Here is a 17116-nt window from a genome sequence, read left to right on the forward strand (position 1 = left end):
ACCCCAGGTACAACATGCCCAGGACTGTCTGCAGTTTGCGTACCGGGCAGGTGTTGGTGTGGAAGACGCCATCCTCTACCTGCTACACAGAGCCCACTCGCATCTGGATAAGGGAAATGGCACAGTGAGGATCCTCTTCTTGGACTTCTCGAGTGCCTTCAACACCATCCAGCCCCTATTGCTTCAGGACAAACTGAACAGGATGCGAGTGGACCCCTGCCTGGTCACCTGGATCTCCAGCTACCTCATGGACAGGCCGCAGTACATCAGACTGAAGGACATCACGTCTGACACTGTGATCAGCAGCACCGAGCACCCCAGGGCATGGTGCTGGCCCCTCTTCTCTTCACCCCGTACACCGCGGACTTCTGCTACAACTCGGAGCTGTGTCACATTCAGAAGTTTGCCGATGACACAGCCATCGTTGGGTGTATCAGTGACAACAGAGAGGAGTATAGGAGCCTGGTGAGGGACTTTGCTGTGTGGTGCAACAGGAACCATCTGCAGCTCAACACCTCGAAGACCAAGGAGCTGGTCATTGACTTTGGGAGGTCCAGACCAAGGTCATGACCAGTTCTGATCGAGGGAGTCGAGGTGGAGGCTGTGGATTCCTACAAGTACCTCTGGCTGCGGCTGGACAGCAAGCTGGACTGGACTTGCAACACCAAACACTTATACAGGAAGGGACAAAGCAGGCTATACTTCCTTAGGAGGCTGCGGTCCTTTAACATCTGCAGGAAACTCCTGTGGAAGATTAAACTTTAATAGCACATCCAAGATTAAACTTTAGCACATCCAAGGAGGACACATCCAGGCTGGACAAACTGATCAGGCGGGCCGGCTCTGTGGTCTGCATGAAGCTGGACTTTCTGGTGATGGTGTCAGAGAAGAGGACTATGGACAAACTACTGAACATCATGGACGATGCCAGTCACCCTCTGCACACCATCATCAGCAACCAGAGGAGCCTGTTCAGTGACGGAATGCTCCTTCCCAAGTGCAGGATGAACAGACTCAAAAACTCCTTTGTCCCTCATGCCATCAGACTGTACAACTCCTCTCTGGGGGGGAGGAAGGGTAACAGGAGGACAGAGGACGGGAAGGAGCAGTAGCCTAGCCTAACAATAAGCAATACCAGACTATGTGCAATATCTCTCCTACCGCCACCCCCCCCTTCTCCCCACCTTCCCCCCTTCCTCTCTTCCCCATATCTTATTATTTTTATATTTGTATATGTAAATACTTAATTTATTTTAATTTATCTAGAAGTTTTCTCTATTTCTTTTCCCTGTAATGATGCTGCTGGAATCTTAATTTCCCTGAGGGAACCCGCCCAAAGGGATCAATAAAGTTTAATCTAGTCTAGTCTAGTCTAGTCTAGTCTAATCTAATCTAAGCCACTAGCCGGTTAGCTAAACGAACAATGGCTTTGATAATGAGCTGTAACAAGAGTAATATCTAAATTCTGCATTGCTGTGGTGCTTCCGGACGAACACTCAATGTCCCAGATTTAGCAATCGCTATCTGCATCTTCAAAGTAGAACGTGTCATTTTAGTATCAGCCTAATCTTAAAAAAAAAAAAGCCACAAAAAACAGGAAGTGCACACCCAGGCAAACCATGCAGCTAAAATGTCAACATTCATTCTTTCAATTTTCAGGTCAGCTATTTACAAGTTTATTTGAGAAAAATAACCATTCTGGAGTGCAATGAATGAATGAAATCGCAACACAAAAAAAAAAAAAAAAAACCACCTATGTTGGGCCAAGAAAAGTAACTTTACTTTGTGTACAAGTGATGATCAAATTTGAAGCAGAGGCTTGTTCAATTTCATCTTTTTCATGAAACCTGCTGTTTGCCATTGATCAAAGCTTTCAGTCTGCCTGCAATTTAGTTGATTAAGATAAAGTTAATTAATCAAATGGAACAGTACGTTTACATGGACCCTATTAATCCGTTAACAATCGATTTCAACTTCAATTGGAATGAAATTTCTTCATGTAAACAGCTCGATCAGAATGGACCCCCCCCCATTGAGAATTTAATCGGATTTTTTGAACCGTTTTATTCAATTTTAGGGTGCAAATTAGACACCAGGAAGATTGAATTCGCTTTTTGGGTCGTTCTTCTAGACAATAAAGTTGATATTCTACGTTTCACCTCCGACCGTTGCCTCTGACCTTTAAACATAATACAACTACCTCCATTTTTGTCTCTTTTCTTTAGCTTTTGACAGGCTGTCGAAAGAAAAGAAAGGTCTGATTTCTTGTTGAATTTATTTGTACAGTCTTCATCTTGTTGGATCTTTTTCAATACTTTGAACACACCTGTTACCTTTATGCTCATGTAAATTGTTTTGTTCTTTCCTTTCCCACGTCCCTTACTGGTTACATTTTCATTTCTTGGATTCGTTTCTCTTTCCGTAGTGCCATTACTCTGGAAAGCGTCCTTGGGTTGGTGAAAGGCGCTGGACTAGCTGAACTTCTTGTTACAGTCAATCGCACATCAGCTCCTTCCCATTTTAGATCGGTTTGGGTGTTCACGGCATTTGGGCTGTGCTAGCGATGTCTGTTCATTAGTGAGACAACACACTCGGCTCATGCTGCACTCTTGGTGCCATGCAATATGGTAATTGGCAGGTTGTAATGATGTCATTTTGTTCCTTGGCACATTCGCTCTACTTTTAGGCCTGAATGTGGGGAAGCCATGGCCTAATGGTTAGAGAAGCAGCTTTGGGACCAAAAGGTTGCCGGTTTGATTCCTTGGATCAGCAGGAATGGCTGAAGTGCCCTTGAGCAAGGCATCTAACCCCCGACTGTTCCCCGGTATGTTGTATGTCGCTCTGGATAAGAGCGTCTGCTAAATGCCATAAATGTAATGAATGATTCTTGGTACTGTTCTACATAATGCATACAATTTTTTGGAACTGAAACTGCAGTACAGCAACAATAGCAACAAGCTAGCTGGCTAACATTAGCGATAATGCTAATGGTGGGGATTACTCTCTTAGTACAGATTAGCACGGTCAGTGTTGTAGATTTAACCAGATACTCTGTCTGTATATTAACAGACACAAAGGCAATACTGCTATAATCTAATTTAAAAGGAGAGAAGGGGGATTTTACACTATTCACAGTGTGGGTTGCCATGCTGATTTGACATCACACTATGAACAGGGAAGGAACTGGTAATTGAGAAGATAACCACAAGTAGAGCTGTTGAAATTTCAAGTTGAGAGCTGTTTGGTAGTTTTTTTTGTTACGGGTTATAGGAACGACAAGTCTTGAACGCAGCATTACGCAACGCACTATCTACATCATTATGTGGTATCAGATGTTTGCATTTTACAAGCATAAGTAAATGAATGACGGGGAACTGATACCCGATACCAGCGTCAGTATCAATGCATCCCTAGTTCTGGCTGTCACGACCAGAAACATGAAGAACCGCCTCTGAACTGCGGTGTTGTGCGTGACACAGACACAGTCTTGCGGGTACCTGATGGGTTTCAGCTACCCCATGCATTTTTGAGAAGTTCAATTGGGTGAATCTCACTTTATTCTCGTACTTTAAGCTTGAACAGAGTGCCAGGAGTGAGAGGAAGCAGCTCGCTCTGTAGTAAACGGTTTTTAGTTCTGTGGTCGACTCACAGATCAGCTGCCGTGTGGTTGTGCTGCAGAGGCTGGTTCAGTGTTGCAGGAGGCTCTGCTTGCTCACCAGGACCATCCTCACGAGACTGTTTCAGGAGCTCAAACAGGAGAGAATCCTACAAGACAAACAAACAAGGTGTTAATAATATTTACTCACAAGATCTCGTTCAACAAAATCCTCAAAAAAAAAAAAAAAGGATCTGCTGAGGGACATCGTGTGGACATGTGAATCAGAAAACATGTGCTGAATAAATGTTCTTTACTCCAGTACAGAGGCTTGTATAATCGGCTATTCGTGTAAAATACAGTGGCACTACTACCTCTGCTCTGAACTTGATCATACACAATGGTGATGAAAAACACCGAAGAACGTGCTAGTTCGATTTTCTTTTTCCACCCCATGCATTGCCTTTCCTCTTGGCCACTGTCTTATAGCTTATAACAACAATGTAATAAATACAACAACTAGACCAGAGGAATATCTTGTTTTCGTTTTATGTTCAATAATTTGCAAACTTAAAAACCTTTGTTTAAAAAATAAAAAAATAAAATAAAATAAAATTGCATTAAATTTCCCCCCCACTTTAATTTTCACCGCCAGGTTGTGAGTTTTATAAACGGTTTATTAATACTGTGATACTTGAATAATTTTTGGACAGCGATCATCCCATGACTACAGTGGTGCTTGAAAGCTTGTGAACCCTTTAGAATTATCTATATTTCTGCATAAATATGACGTAAAACATCATCAGATTTTCACACAAGTCCTAAAAGTAGATAAAGAGAACCCAGTTAAACAAATGAGACAAAATTATTATACTTGATCATTTACTTATTGAGGAAAATTATCCAATATTACATATCCGTGAGTGGCAAAAGTATGTGAACCTTTGTGGGTGGTAGAAAAGGGCAACTGGACTTGCTTGAAGATTCTTGAAAACGTTTCACCTCTCATCCGAAAGGCTTCCTCAGTTCTGTCTGACTAATAAGGAGTATCAGATATTTTCTCATGGATCAGAATCCTGATGACAAGCTCATCTAAGGTGTCATTGAGGCATCATGTTGGTGTGGGTCACTGGAGGCTGGGTGTGAATGGCGAGTCATTATGGTGATCAATGGATTACCCATTAGGGTGATCAATGAAAAGCTGACTCTCTCTTAACCCTTTTCCACCAAATCAGTTCCAGGGCTGGTTCGGGGCCAGTGCTGGTGCTGGTTCACAACTCGTTCAACTTGCAAGACAGCTGAGAACAAGTTTGCTTTTCCATAGCTCGTGGTGCTAAGGGAAGCTACGTCATTATGTCGCTGTATACGTCAGTTACGTCGCTACGTTTGCATAAACCTTGGCGCGAATATCGAAGCAAAAACACAGAAGCAGCAGCAGCAGCAACAAAAACAATAATAATGGATGACTTCGCGTTTGTACAGCTGCTGCTTCTCGTCGCTTAAAAATGGCGATCTTTCGCGGTCTTGTTATTGTTGTTGGTCTTAAAGGTCCCATGGCATGGTGGTTTGTTGATGCTTTAAACGGGCTCGTGGAGGTTTCCGGATGTTATATCCGCAGCCTTTCTCGAAATGAACCCTCGGCACGTAGATATAGCCTCCTGGGAGAAAGCCCCATTTCAGCGCTTTTCCCAGTGCGTCGTTTTGCTAATGAGAAGCAGGAGGCGGGGAAGGGTAGAGGGTAGGGGCGGGTCTTATCATTAATATTCATGACATGTAAACGTGTTACCTCTGATTGGCTAACAGCACTGTGACGCTACCTCCAGTGGGTCAGAACAAGCAGATGTGAGTGTCTTACTATGGCGAGAGAGAAGGAACAAACCGCGAAGGGAAAAATACCACGCGCTGACGTCATTAAGGTGCGACGCGAGGAAATAAAATAAATTCAACAAATGTTTGGCTTTTTACTGAACAAACAAACAAATAAAATGAACGAGTGACTTAAAAAAAAGAATGTGGGTGTCTTTGTAAAAACTGTTTTGATTGGCTATTATAACAGAGCATGCTGCATGCTTTTTGGTTTTGTAGCGCAGAGTACCTGGCTAACTGCAGGGAGCAGTTAGCTGCACAGCTAATGTAGCCATTGCAAGGCTAACGTGGCACCGATTTTAAAACACGGCAAAACATAAGCTCATAAGTTACAGTCAATTTCCAGACTAAACTCAGTTTAACAGAGCATGCTGCATGCTTTTTGGTTTTGTAGCGCAGAGTACCTGGCTAACTGCAGGAAGCGGTTAGCTGCACAGTTAATGTAGCCATTGCAAGGCTAACGCACCGATTTTAAAACACGGCAAAACGACTTAACAGTTATACACTTACTTGTTCGCTGTTTGTGGCTGATGCGGCAGGGATGCTTGGTACGGACCCAGGCTTCAGTGACAGTTGATGTGCAAAACCTGCCCTGTACTGTCCCAAGTTGTGGAAACATTCATCAGGAAAATGCTTCCGACAAACATACACTGTCTTAGGTAGACTCGACGGCGTATTATTGAAGTAAATAAAATTAAGCCACTGCGTCTTCAGGGGCTCTCCCGTCGGCAGTAAAAACAGACTCCTTTCTGTGTTGTCACATCCATGTACAGCGCAACTTCCATGTTTGGTGGCAACTTTTGAGCTGGGCGGGCAATCCATACAGTGGGTGGGAATCCAGAGGGGGGGGCGTGGGGATAATCTCCCTTGCTGACGTCGGCAAGGGAAGAGCTTCTCAACGCGCCGTTTTGACGCGCCATTCTCAAATATTGGGCATAGTTTGGTTTACACATTATGAAATTTCTAGCCACTGGGGTGACTTGAGAAGGTCAGAGGAACTCATTTTAACGTTAAAAAACCTCAAAGTGAAAATTTCATGCCATGGGACTTTTAACAACTCCGCCCCTCCGCTGACGTAAGTGGTTCTTTCCTCTGGCCCAGCAGAGAGTTGGTGCTAGCCTGGAACCGGTTTTTCTGGCCCCAAAGCCAGTTCTTTGTCAGTGGAAACAGAAAACCTGGTTCCAAACTAAGCACTGGCCCCAAACCAGCCCTGGAACTGCTTTGGTGGAAAAGGGGCATCTGTCTTCCTGTGAGTCACCGAAAACAGCTGGGTCTTGGCGTGCACCCAGCCGTCTGGGAAGCATGCCCAAGACCGCATTGTAGTCAGCTTTCCATTGATCACCCAAACGGGCAATCCATTGATCACCCTAATGACTCGCCGTTCACACCCAGCCTCCAGTGACCCACACCAACATGATGCCTCAACGACACCTTAGATGAGCTTGTCATCAGAATTCTGATTCTGATCCATGAGAGGATATATCTGATATTCCTTATTAGTCAGACAGAACTGAGGAAGCCTTTCAGATGAGAGGTGAAACGTTTTCAAGAATCTTCAAGCAAGTCCAGTTGCCCTTTTCTACCACCCACAGTTTACTATGACCTGAATGACTGAGAATCTTCACAGACATATGTGAACCTTTGCTTTCAGTATCTGGTGTGACCCCCTTGTGCAGCAATAACTGCAACTAAACATTTCCAGTAACTGTTGATCAGTCCTGCACACCGGCTTGGAGGAATTTTAGCCCATTCCTCTGTACATAACAGCTTCAGCTCTGACATGTTGGTGGGTTTCCTCACATGAACTGCTCACTTCAGGTCCTTCCACAACATTTCGATTGGATTAAGGTCAGGACTTTGACTTGGCCATTCCAAAACATTAACTTTATTCTTCTTTAACCATTCTTTGGTAGAACGACTTGTGTGCTTAGGGTCGTTGTCTTGCTGCATGACCCACCTTCTCTTGAGATTCAGTTCATGGACAGATGTCCTGACAGTTTCCTTTAGAATTCGCTGGTATAATTCAGAATTCATTGTTCCGTCAATGATGGCAAGCCATCCTGGCCCAGATGCAGCAAAACAGGCCCAAACCATGACACTACCACCACCATGTTTCACAGATGGGATAAAGTTCTTATGCTGGAATGAAGTGTTTTCCTTTCTCCAAACATAACGCTTCTCATTGAAACCAGAAAGTTCTATTTTGGTCTCATCTGTCCACATGATCTTTAGTAAACTGCAGACTAACAGCAATGTTCTTTTTGGAGAGCAGTGGCTTTCTCCTTGCAGCCCTGCCATGCACACCATTGTTGTTCAGTGTTCTCCTGATGGTGGACTCATGAACATTAACATTAGCCAATGTGAGAGAGGCCTTCAGTTGCTTAGAAGTTACCCTGGGTTCCTTTGTGACCTCGCCGACTATTACACGCCTTGCTCTCGGAGTGATCTTTGTTGGCCGACCACTCCTGGGGAGGGTAACAGTGATCTTGAATTTCCTCCATTTGTACACAATCTGTCTGACTGTGGATTGGTGGAGTCCAAACTCTTTAGAGATGGTTTTGTAACTTTTTCCAGCCTGATGAGCATCAACAACGCTTTTTCTGAGGCCCTCAGAAATCTCCTTTGTTCGTGCCATGGTACACTTCCACAAACATGTGTTGTGAAGATCAGACTTTGATAGATCCCTGTTCTTTAAATAAAACAGGGTGCCCACTCACACCTGATTGTCATCCCATTGATTGAAAACACCTGACTCTAATTTCACCTTCAAATTAACTGCTAATCCTAGAGGTTCACATACTTTTGCCACTCACATATGTAATATTGGATAATTTTCCTCAATAAATAAATGACCAAGTATAATGTTTTTGCCTCATTTGTTTAACTGGGTTCTCTTTATCTACTTTTAGGACTTGTGTGAAAATCTGATCTTTTAGGTCATGTTTATGCAGAAATACAGAAAATTCTACAGGGTTCACAAACTATCAAGCACCACTGTATTTTTCAAAAGCACAGCACCCCTGAATGTGACTACAATTATCATAAAAGTATGTTAAAAAAAAAAAAATCAAAACACAGCATTAACACACCATACACAGGGATTTTTTCCAATTTAAAATTAGTTCAAGAGGGCGTGTTCCCCCCCTTCCAAAAGCCATTTTTAAAAGTTCTCATCATTACATTATGGTCTGGGGAACTTCCCCAAATGTACCATAGGGTGGAAACTAATCACAACTGACATCACGATTACGCATCGAAACAAATTTTAGGTCAGTTGAGTTCCAACACACAAATAAATAAATAAAAAGAAACCCCCGTGTGTTGACATAAAACCACACTATACTGAAGTACACGCACAGGACATTTGACTATTTTCAAATACATAATCACCTACAATTATCAAAGTTTAGCAAGTTCTTTTGGTAAAGATGAATCACTGGAGAGCAAACCCTATTGTGTGCTTTTCCCCGCCTTTCTTTTTAACGCCTAGATGACATTCATGTCTTCACAACGTTTTTAAAATGTGCTCATGAAAAATTTTCAAGGTGTTTGTGTGCATTCCCAGGCAACCTAGACTTGATTAGTACTTGAACTTTGGACGCGTTCTCATTTCTCACTGATTCTTCACCGCAGAGAACAAGTCTAGAGGGCTCCATCACAATACACAGGAAGTTCTGAATGGGAAATAGGACTGAAACTAGAAAAAGACGGGGGTGCAGGAAGAGAGAGGAGCAACGTGCAGAAGCTCCTCCCCTTCAAGCCTGCCTGTTGATGAGAGAAGACCGTTTCTTCATTTCACTAACAGCACAGCCAGGAGCAAGGAGCCTCGGATTGTGGCACAGAAACAGACAGGAAGCTAAAACACCATACGACAAGAACAGCAGGACATCAGAAAAGCAATTTGGCTGAAGAAGAAAAAAAAAAAAAGACAAGACTTTGGCATTTTCTTCTTAATAATAACCAAAGCAGGAAAGAAGGTTGGGGGAAAAGCAGAATAATTATTTGAAACGTTGGACTTGACAACGATGGCGTTCTATCCTGCTGACTGGACCATAAAGAGGAGGGGAAATAAAACCCATTGAGAAATCAAGATGCAAAGGGCCTTGTGAATGTGTGGTTGAGCACGAGTACAAGATCAGACGTGCAGGATCATGTTCTCAAAACCGCTGTAAGAACTTTCAAAAAATAAAATAAAAAATAAACCTGCTGAGGAACGCTACATCGCCAAATCTACAATCAGGACTAACTGTGGATATGTACAATTTTACGGAGATATTTTACAAGGTTAAAAAGGTAACCTCTATACATATTTCTTAAAAAAGATCTCTGAACTGACAATGCAAAACACCACCACTGTCAGGAACATCTGCCTTGTACAGGATGAGTTTAAATACACTCTATACACTTCGGTGTTCAGCATCATCTTCATCCTCGGGCTGCTCCTCAACATGGTGGCTTTGTACATCTTCATTTGTACGCTGAAACCAAGGAATGAAACCACCATCTACATGCTGAACCTAGGCGTATGCGACATGCTTTTTGTCCTCAGTCTGCCATTTCGGATTTCTTACTTTCTCAACAAGAAGTGGACTTTCGGGCCGGAATTCTGCAAAATCACCGTGGCGCTGTTCAACATGAACTTGTACGGCAGCATCCTTTTCCTGACCTGCATCAGTGCGGATCGCTTTCTGGCCATCGTTTACCCGTTCGCCTCGAGGTCACTGAGGACTAGAAGAAATGCAAAAATCGCCTGCTCTTCAGTCTGGCTGCTTGTGCTCTCGGTCAGCTTGGCAGCTGGATTACAGCTGAAAACGACAAACGAGCATGATCGCACTCGCTACTGCTTTGAAAATTACAACAGCAGTCAGTGGAAATCCGAGCTATACAAAGTGGTGTTGGTCATGGAGACATTGGGCTTCATGATCCCACTGCTCATCAACCTTTTCTGCTCCATGATGATCTTGAGGACGCTGAGAAACCTGGATACTATTCAAAGCGAAAGGCAGCTGAATAAGGCCAAGATCTTCCGCATGATTGTTGTGCACTTGCTCGTCTTCTGCTTTTGCTTCATCCCATATAACGTTAATCTAATTTTTTATACCCTGGTCCGCAGTGAAGCTATTGATAACTGCACCGTGAAGAATATTGTCAAGATTTTTTACCCCATTGCATTATGCATTGCAGTGACAAACTGCTGCTTCAACCCTGTTATTTATTACTTCACTTCAGAAACCTTCCAGAACTGCTTTAAGCGCAAATCTGATGCTTCAAAAAGCGCCAGGAGACACTGTAATGGTTCGGACAACAAGCCTCCTGAGAACAGGGCAGAGCATGTGATGGCCAAATTAATATTGATCGAATCTACAGTATGAGGAAACGGAGATTTTTATGCCAAACCAAAAAAAAAAAAAGTACAGAACAATATTTTCCAGTGTATACTTCAAAATGGAATGTACATTTATAAGAAAAAGTTAATTTATGCATGTATGGATTGTAAAATTTGGATTTTCCCTGTATTGTCGTCATGGGTATCTTCACAAACAAACTCGTCGTTTCATTTCATTTCTTTATTTATTTTTAAACAAATGTAAAATTTACATGATGAGTTTTAAAACACCATGATTTAAAAACACCATTAAAATGTGTTTAAAATACCAGTAGCTTACATTGTTTTGCCTCCCCAAGAAATTGTGTAAGGCTTAAGGCTGCCCAGATTTGACGTTATAGCACATTTAAACAAACCTGATGTATTACTGTGCACACGTTTAATAAATGTTATACTCACGCCATCCATCTCTGCATCCCAAACTGAATAACTGATCAATTATTAATCTTGCCTGCATATCCTACAGGAATGGATTTTATTTTATGATTTTATATATAAAAATGTACTGCCATATGCAGTGCCCTCCACAATTATTGGCACCCCTTGTAACGATGAGTTTAAAAAAAAAAAAGTGTTAGAAAAATCCACAATTTAGTCAAGTCACTTCATCGCACACTGGGGGAAAAAAAGAGGAAAAAAAAACAACCTTGAACTGAAAAAATGTATTTGGAGAAAAACAAATCCCTCATCAAGAAAAAAATATATATATATTTTCCAACAAAAACACATATACCACTATTACTGGCACCTGTGGAGATGATGATGAACACAATGTAACTGAAGCATGTTTCCCATTTAAATTATACAGTTTTGAGTTGATTAGAGTGTGTAGGAACTTTCAAGCTGTAATCCATGACCTCCTGATTAACTGGGTTAGTTTAATTACTTAATAATAATAATAATAATAATAATAATAATAAATTTCTATTTATATAGCACCTTTCTCAAAACCCAAGGTCACTTTACAATTATTGGGGGGGGGAATCCACCAAACAGAGGTCAGGATGTCATTCCAATGGTGTAGCAGCCATAGCCCCACCAAAAGGTGCACGAAAACAAGTCCCACTCCGCCTGCACAGCTGCCGCAACACCACTGAGAAACAAACATCGCTCGGAACATCACGCCAAGCACTAAAGCACTGCTGGACAGAGCGCAGCACACTTAAGTGTGTACAATAACATGCTTGCTTTTTATTCATGAAGTTTCCACAAAAAGAACCCATTAGGTGATATTTACAGGCTGCTTGTTTTTCAGTTATGTGAAATTTTGCAACCAGCTAACAACTAAGAATTTAATAATAAATATAATAGCCTTGAGAATAGTGGGTTGTGATTTGCACCTCTGTATCTAAAGTTTAAAGTGCATATGACGGGTAAATTCAGGAGCAAGATCAATGTAATTCTCCTATTTTATATTAAACTTTGGTCAAATATCTGTCACATTCTGCATTCTCTGCAATTTTTTGTACCTTGCGCAATACCAGAAAAATTCAGTTGAAATCAAGCCATTTGAGGCGAATTGGTCCGCCTCTGAAAAAACTTGGCATTTGGATTTCCCGGCAAACACTGATTTTCGTGACGTCACGTGCGGGACGCTTCCTTCTGAATCCTACGTCAGCGCTGGTTTGTTTATGAGAAAACGACCTGGTGGTTTTCTGCAAATTTCTTCAACGTTATCGCATAATTATTAAAATGGTTAACAGGTGTATCGTAGGAGGGTGTAGCAACATCAATCTTGATGGGATTAGTACTCATCGTTTCCCAAAAGACTGGACAATGAGAGAGAAATGGGAGTGCTTGGTCTACACAGGCTGTGCACTGAAACCGTGCAAAGCTCTCGCAGCCTGCTGGCGCTTCCGCAGGGGACATCACGAATCTGGCTCCAGACTCCCTTGGGATTTTTCCAGACGCGTTTTGTTATTTTATTTTTTTTTCTGCTGTAGACAGACGGCCTTGTGCAAAATTACCCTTCTGGATGTGTGTGTAAAGGAACATACTTTCATATAAAAAAAAACCCGAAACCGGTCCAGGATATGCCCTTTAAGTCGAGTCACCGTATGGTCCAAAGTTAAATCCAAAGTCCAATAATTTTCTCAAACATGCAGGGTTAAATGCACTTTTCCTCTAGTATAGGATATAATTTCTGCAACCTATAACTTTTTTTCCAATACTGAGAAAAGGAAAACCATGAAATGTTTTCAAGAAGACTGTGTTAGCACAGGAGAACGTTGGAACAACATTTCGAACCAGAGCGTGTGAGTATATGCAGTATGAGCTGGATGACAAAATCCATTGACTTTTTCCCAACATGGTTCATCGAATGAGTGCTGCTAAATTCAATACTTTTCCAGGCTTGCACAAGTTAATATAATTAGATTGAATACCGATTACATCGAAAATACATAAATAGAATCAAAGCATTTGAAAAAAGAATGGTCTTATCTTTATACATGTAGTGGTACTGAGTCACGTAAAAAAGGTAGGCATTACTGTAAAACCATCCTTGGTATTTTTCCATTACATTCTAAAAGTTGTTCATTTTAAAGCCTGCATTATGACGAAGGTGTGACACGCATTCAATATGAATGTCGTTACCCTCCAAAAACTGCCGGAGGCTTTGCAGCAAGCCAAAGCCGAGAAACATTAGTGAAATGCATTTGTTCAGCCACAATGACTCCTGCGTGCACTTTGGACATAACGTGCAAGGTGTACACACGACATGTTACTGCAAAGACTAGATAATCCTTTTCATTATTTCAGAACTAGCCAAGTGAGCAAATGCTGAGAATATCCGAAACACTCTTGAATACAGCCACAACACCGCTGTCCTTAAGTCAGACTTTTTTTTTCATGCAAGTTGTTTCAGAAAATAAAATGCTGTCAAGTAGCATAATAGTTTAATAATCTGAAAGGAAAAAAAAAAAAAACCCACACAACTCTCTTTATATAGACACGTACAAAATTTTTGGTTAAGGCTGCCAATACAAAGTAAAAATATAATTTAAAAAAAAGTGTTTTAAACTGCAATTTTGTGCAAGTCATGTTTTCTTTTAATTAATTTTAGCTCTTAGTGGCTTTTAAACTACTGGAGTAGTGATATCAACTGATACTAAAGGTTTTGATAAACATATCAAAAAGGACAAAATGGTTGCGTGTCATCTATTTTATTACACTTCTGCTTCACGCGTGTTTTTTCCTGCTATAATCTGTGGTGAAAGGAGTAGTTTGGTTTCTGCCAAGCTGACACTGAGGGGTTTTTTTTCCCTACTTTCTGCAACATGCATTGGCAGTTCTGTGAGATAATTTTTCTAGTACACAGGAAAAACAAGAAAAACCGCCACACGATAAGTTCTTCATGATAACTGGCTCAGTTGCAGCTTGTGCATTTTTAAATGCTCGTGTTACACTTCAGAGTTTTAATCTGAGATGAGATAACGGAACACGGATTTAAATACACTGAGAAACTCCTCGTTAAGGAAAGTTAGTGCTCACAGACACCCTGAGTTAACTGCGATTCAAACCAACTAACAAGCTAGTTAAGATTGCTGCAAGAAAGTAATTAAATAAATATCTTCAAAGTCTTCACATCGTAACATTTCTTAAGTGCATGCAAACATGGTTATCAAATCATCGTAAAAATCATTTATTTATATATTAAAAAGAGAAAGAAAAAAAAGCCACATATCAGCTTGTACACATGAATCCACTAAGTGGTACTCCTTTATCAATCTTTCAGTAAAGATGTGTGTAAATGGTTTGTGCTAAATATTCCAATAATGCAGCTCAGGCATCACATTGCTTCACTTACAAAAGATCAAACTCTTCCTTTGTCGATTAAAATAAACAAGTGATTCAAACTTGGCAGTGTAATCTGTATATAAAAATTACAGTAACTTGTCAGTTACAGAATTTGAACACAATTAAGATGCACAAGAGTGACTCATACGTACACTTAAAATCAGGAAATCTGACGAAATGAACGTTATATTGAACTAACAGATACCACATTTCCCTTCATGAAAACCACATTTCTCATGTAAAAAACGTACACAAAGTGGGCGGCACGGTGGTGTAGTGGTTAGCATGGTTGCCTCACAGCTAGAAGGTTCTGGGTTCGGCTGGCGAGGGCCTTTCTGTGTGGAGTTTGCATGTTCTCCCCGTGTCTGTGTGGGTTTCCTCCAGGTGCTCGGGTTTCCCCCACAGTCCAAAGACATGCAGTTAGGTTAATGTGGGGCAGCCTTGGACTGAAGTGCCATTGAGCAAGGTACCTAACCCCTGACTGCTCCCCGGGCGCTCTGGTGTGGCTGCCCACTGCTCTGGGTGTGCGTGTTCACTGCTTCAAATGGGTTAAATGCAGAGGATGAATTTCACTGCGCTTGAAGTGTGCATGGGACAAATAAAGGTTTCTTCTTCTTCTTCTTCTTTAGCCAGGAAATCTGACACAACGAATGTTCTTTCAAACGAATAGATACCAAATTTCTCATGTAAAAAACGATGCATGATAAATGAGGCCCAGCGTTAAAAGAAACTAGCCCGTATAATCACAACAGGTAAACTTCTACAGGTGCTAATAATCCCAGGAACTTGCGTTTAGCTATACAGGGTTCCTGCTGGTGTTTGTCACTGATGGAGAAAATTACTAGCAGTCGTTACAGTGACAAATGTGTGTCATCATTATCAGAAGTCATCTTTTATAGAAATCCCTCCACAAACCCCTCCGTTTGCTGAAATCCAACCCCAGTGAAAAGACGGCCGGAAGCCCGAGTGTAAACAATGAGCACGTGCTTGTGAACAATAAAAATCAACTACACATAAATGACCGCCAAGCTTTTGACCAATCGCAGTGCATCTTAATCGGCCTGGTGTGGTGGTGTAATTACCTCTGCGTGAACCAAACAATGGCGCGGTCTAAGCTGACGAAGTTTTTTTGGGCTTCTTCAAGCACTGAAGATGATTTAAGGGCTGAAACGAAACAGTCACGGAAGAAGCAGACTACAGCCCTAACCATCCCCAAGAACATCAGACAGTGCCGGTAATACAGGGGGTCAGGTTTTAAAAATAAATAAATAAATAAATAAATAAATAAAAAACACCCGCCTAAATGAAAGTGCTGTCAGCCGGCAAGCGACTGGAGGGAGCTACCTTTCAGGCGGCACGGAGTGTTGAGTTCCTGTGGCGAACGCAGTGGCGTTGTTAGGCCCCATCACTCGGGGCCCCTGGGTATTTTCACCCTCAAAAAAAAAAAAAAGATTAATAGAAGGCAGTACGGTGGTGTAGTGGTTAGCGCTGTCGCCTCACAGAAAGAAGGTCCGGGTTCGAGCACCGTGGCCAGTGAGGGCCTTTCTGTGCAGAGTTTGCATGTTCTCCCCGTGTCCGCGTGGGTTTCCTCTGGGTGCTCCGGTTTCCCCAACAATCCAAAGACATGCAGGTTAGGTTAACTGGTGACTCTAAATTGACCGTAGGTGTGAGTGTGAATGGTTGTCTGTGTCTATGTGTCAGCCCTGTGATGACCTGGCGACTTGTCCAGGGTGTACCCCGCCTTTCGCCCGTAGTCAGCTGGGATAGGCTCCAGCTTGCTTGCGACCCTGTAGAACAGGATAAAGCGGCTAGAGATAATGAGATGAGAACCCACTTGGAGGTCATCTGGGATTTTGAATGTTGAATATGATAATTTAGCTTAGAATTGGTGTCTTTGTGGTCCTAAAGGAGGAGATATGTGAGCGAGAAATTATATTTTATTAAACTGATCAATATTACCAGTGATATTTAAAAGTCCATTGGCACGTGTCCAAGTTACCCGAGACATTATGGCTGTTGATAATTTAATAATGGAGACCGAAACTGAAGTATATAAATTTAAAAAGAGCAGTGCAAAAATCAGTAATCAAGAGGTCATTACCTTTAAATGCGTGTGTCTGATATTTCTTGTTAAGTTAGATATAACCGCGCCAACCTATCGATGCCAACCTCACTTAAAAAAAAAAAAAAAACATCCCAGGAAAACTTGACTTAACCCCTGGTCTTTTCAACAGCCAGAAAGGCCCTTGAGCTAATGGATAAAACACACCACGTCATTCGGTGTTCGGCTTGTAAAATCAACGAGAAACTTGAATTCTTTCACTGTTGGTTGTTCCAAGATTCTTCTCAACTCTGTTCAATTGTAAATCAAGTTGTGTGTTGAAGTAAAGGCTAAAGGGAGTCCTCAGACCTCTTTTGAATAATTCCATGCTAAAATAAACTTAAGTAAGCTCAAACTAAAAGAGGCTTTG

At 41.7% G+C, this 17116-nt stretch overlaps 2 protein-coding genes across 2 annotated transcripts in view; one reads left to right on the plus strand and one right to left on the minus strand.

The window, feature by feature from the left end:
* The window catches only part of rb1 (retinoblastoma 1), a 123360-nt gene that overhangs the window by 24340 nt on the left and 81904 nt on the right, over positions 1-17116 (minus strand). Inside the window, exon 18 of the mRNA XM_060936128.1 lies at positions 3650-3765. Coding sequence (XP_060792111.1) covers positions 3650-3765 — 116 coding nt within the window. The remainder of the gene's footprint in view (positions 1-3649; positions 3766-17116) is intronic.
* On the plus strand, positions 9235-12287 carry lpar6b (lysophosphatidic acid receptor 6b). The gene has a single exon (XM_060936129.1). The coding sequence runs from the start codon at positions 9799-9801 to the stop codon at positions 10831-10833; it is 1035 nt and encodes a 344-aa protein (XP_060792112.1). The 5' UTR covers positions 9235-9798; the 3' UTR covers positions 10834-12287.

Source organism: Neoarius graeffei, chromosome 12, assembly GCF_027579695.1.
Source record: "Neoarius graeffei isolate fNeoGra1 chromosome 12, fNeoGra1.pri, whole genome shotgun sequence".
NCBI lineage: Eukaryota > Metazoa > Chordata > Actinopteri > Siluriformes > Ariidae > Neoarius > Neoarius graeffei.

What these genes read in the sequence shown, in the direction of transcription:
- lpar6b (XM_060936129.1), top strand. Translation starts at nt 9,799, where the DNA reads ATGCAAAACACCACCACTGTCAGGAACATCTGCCTTGTACAGGATGAG.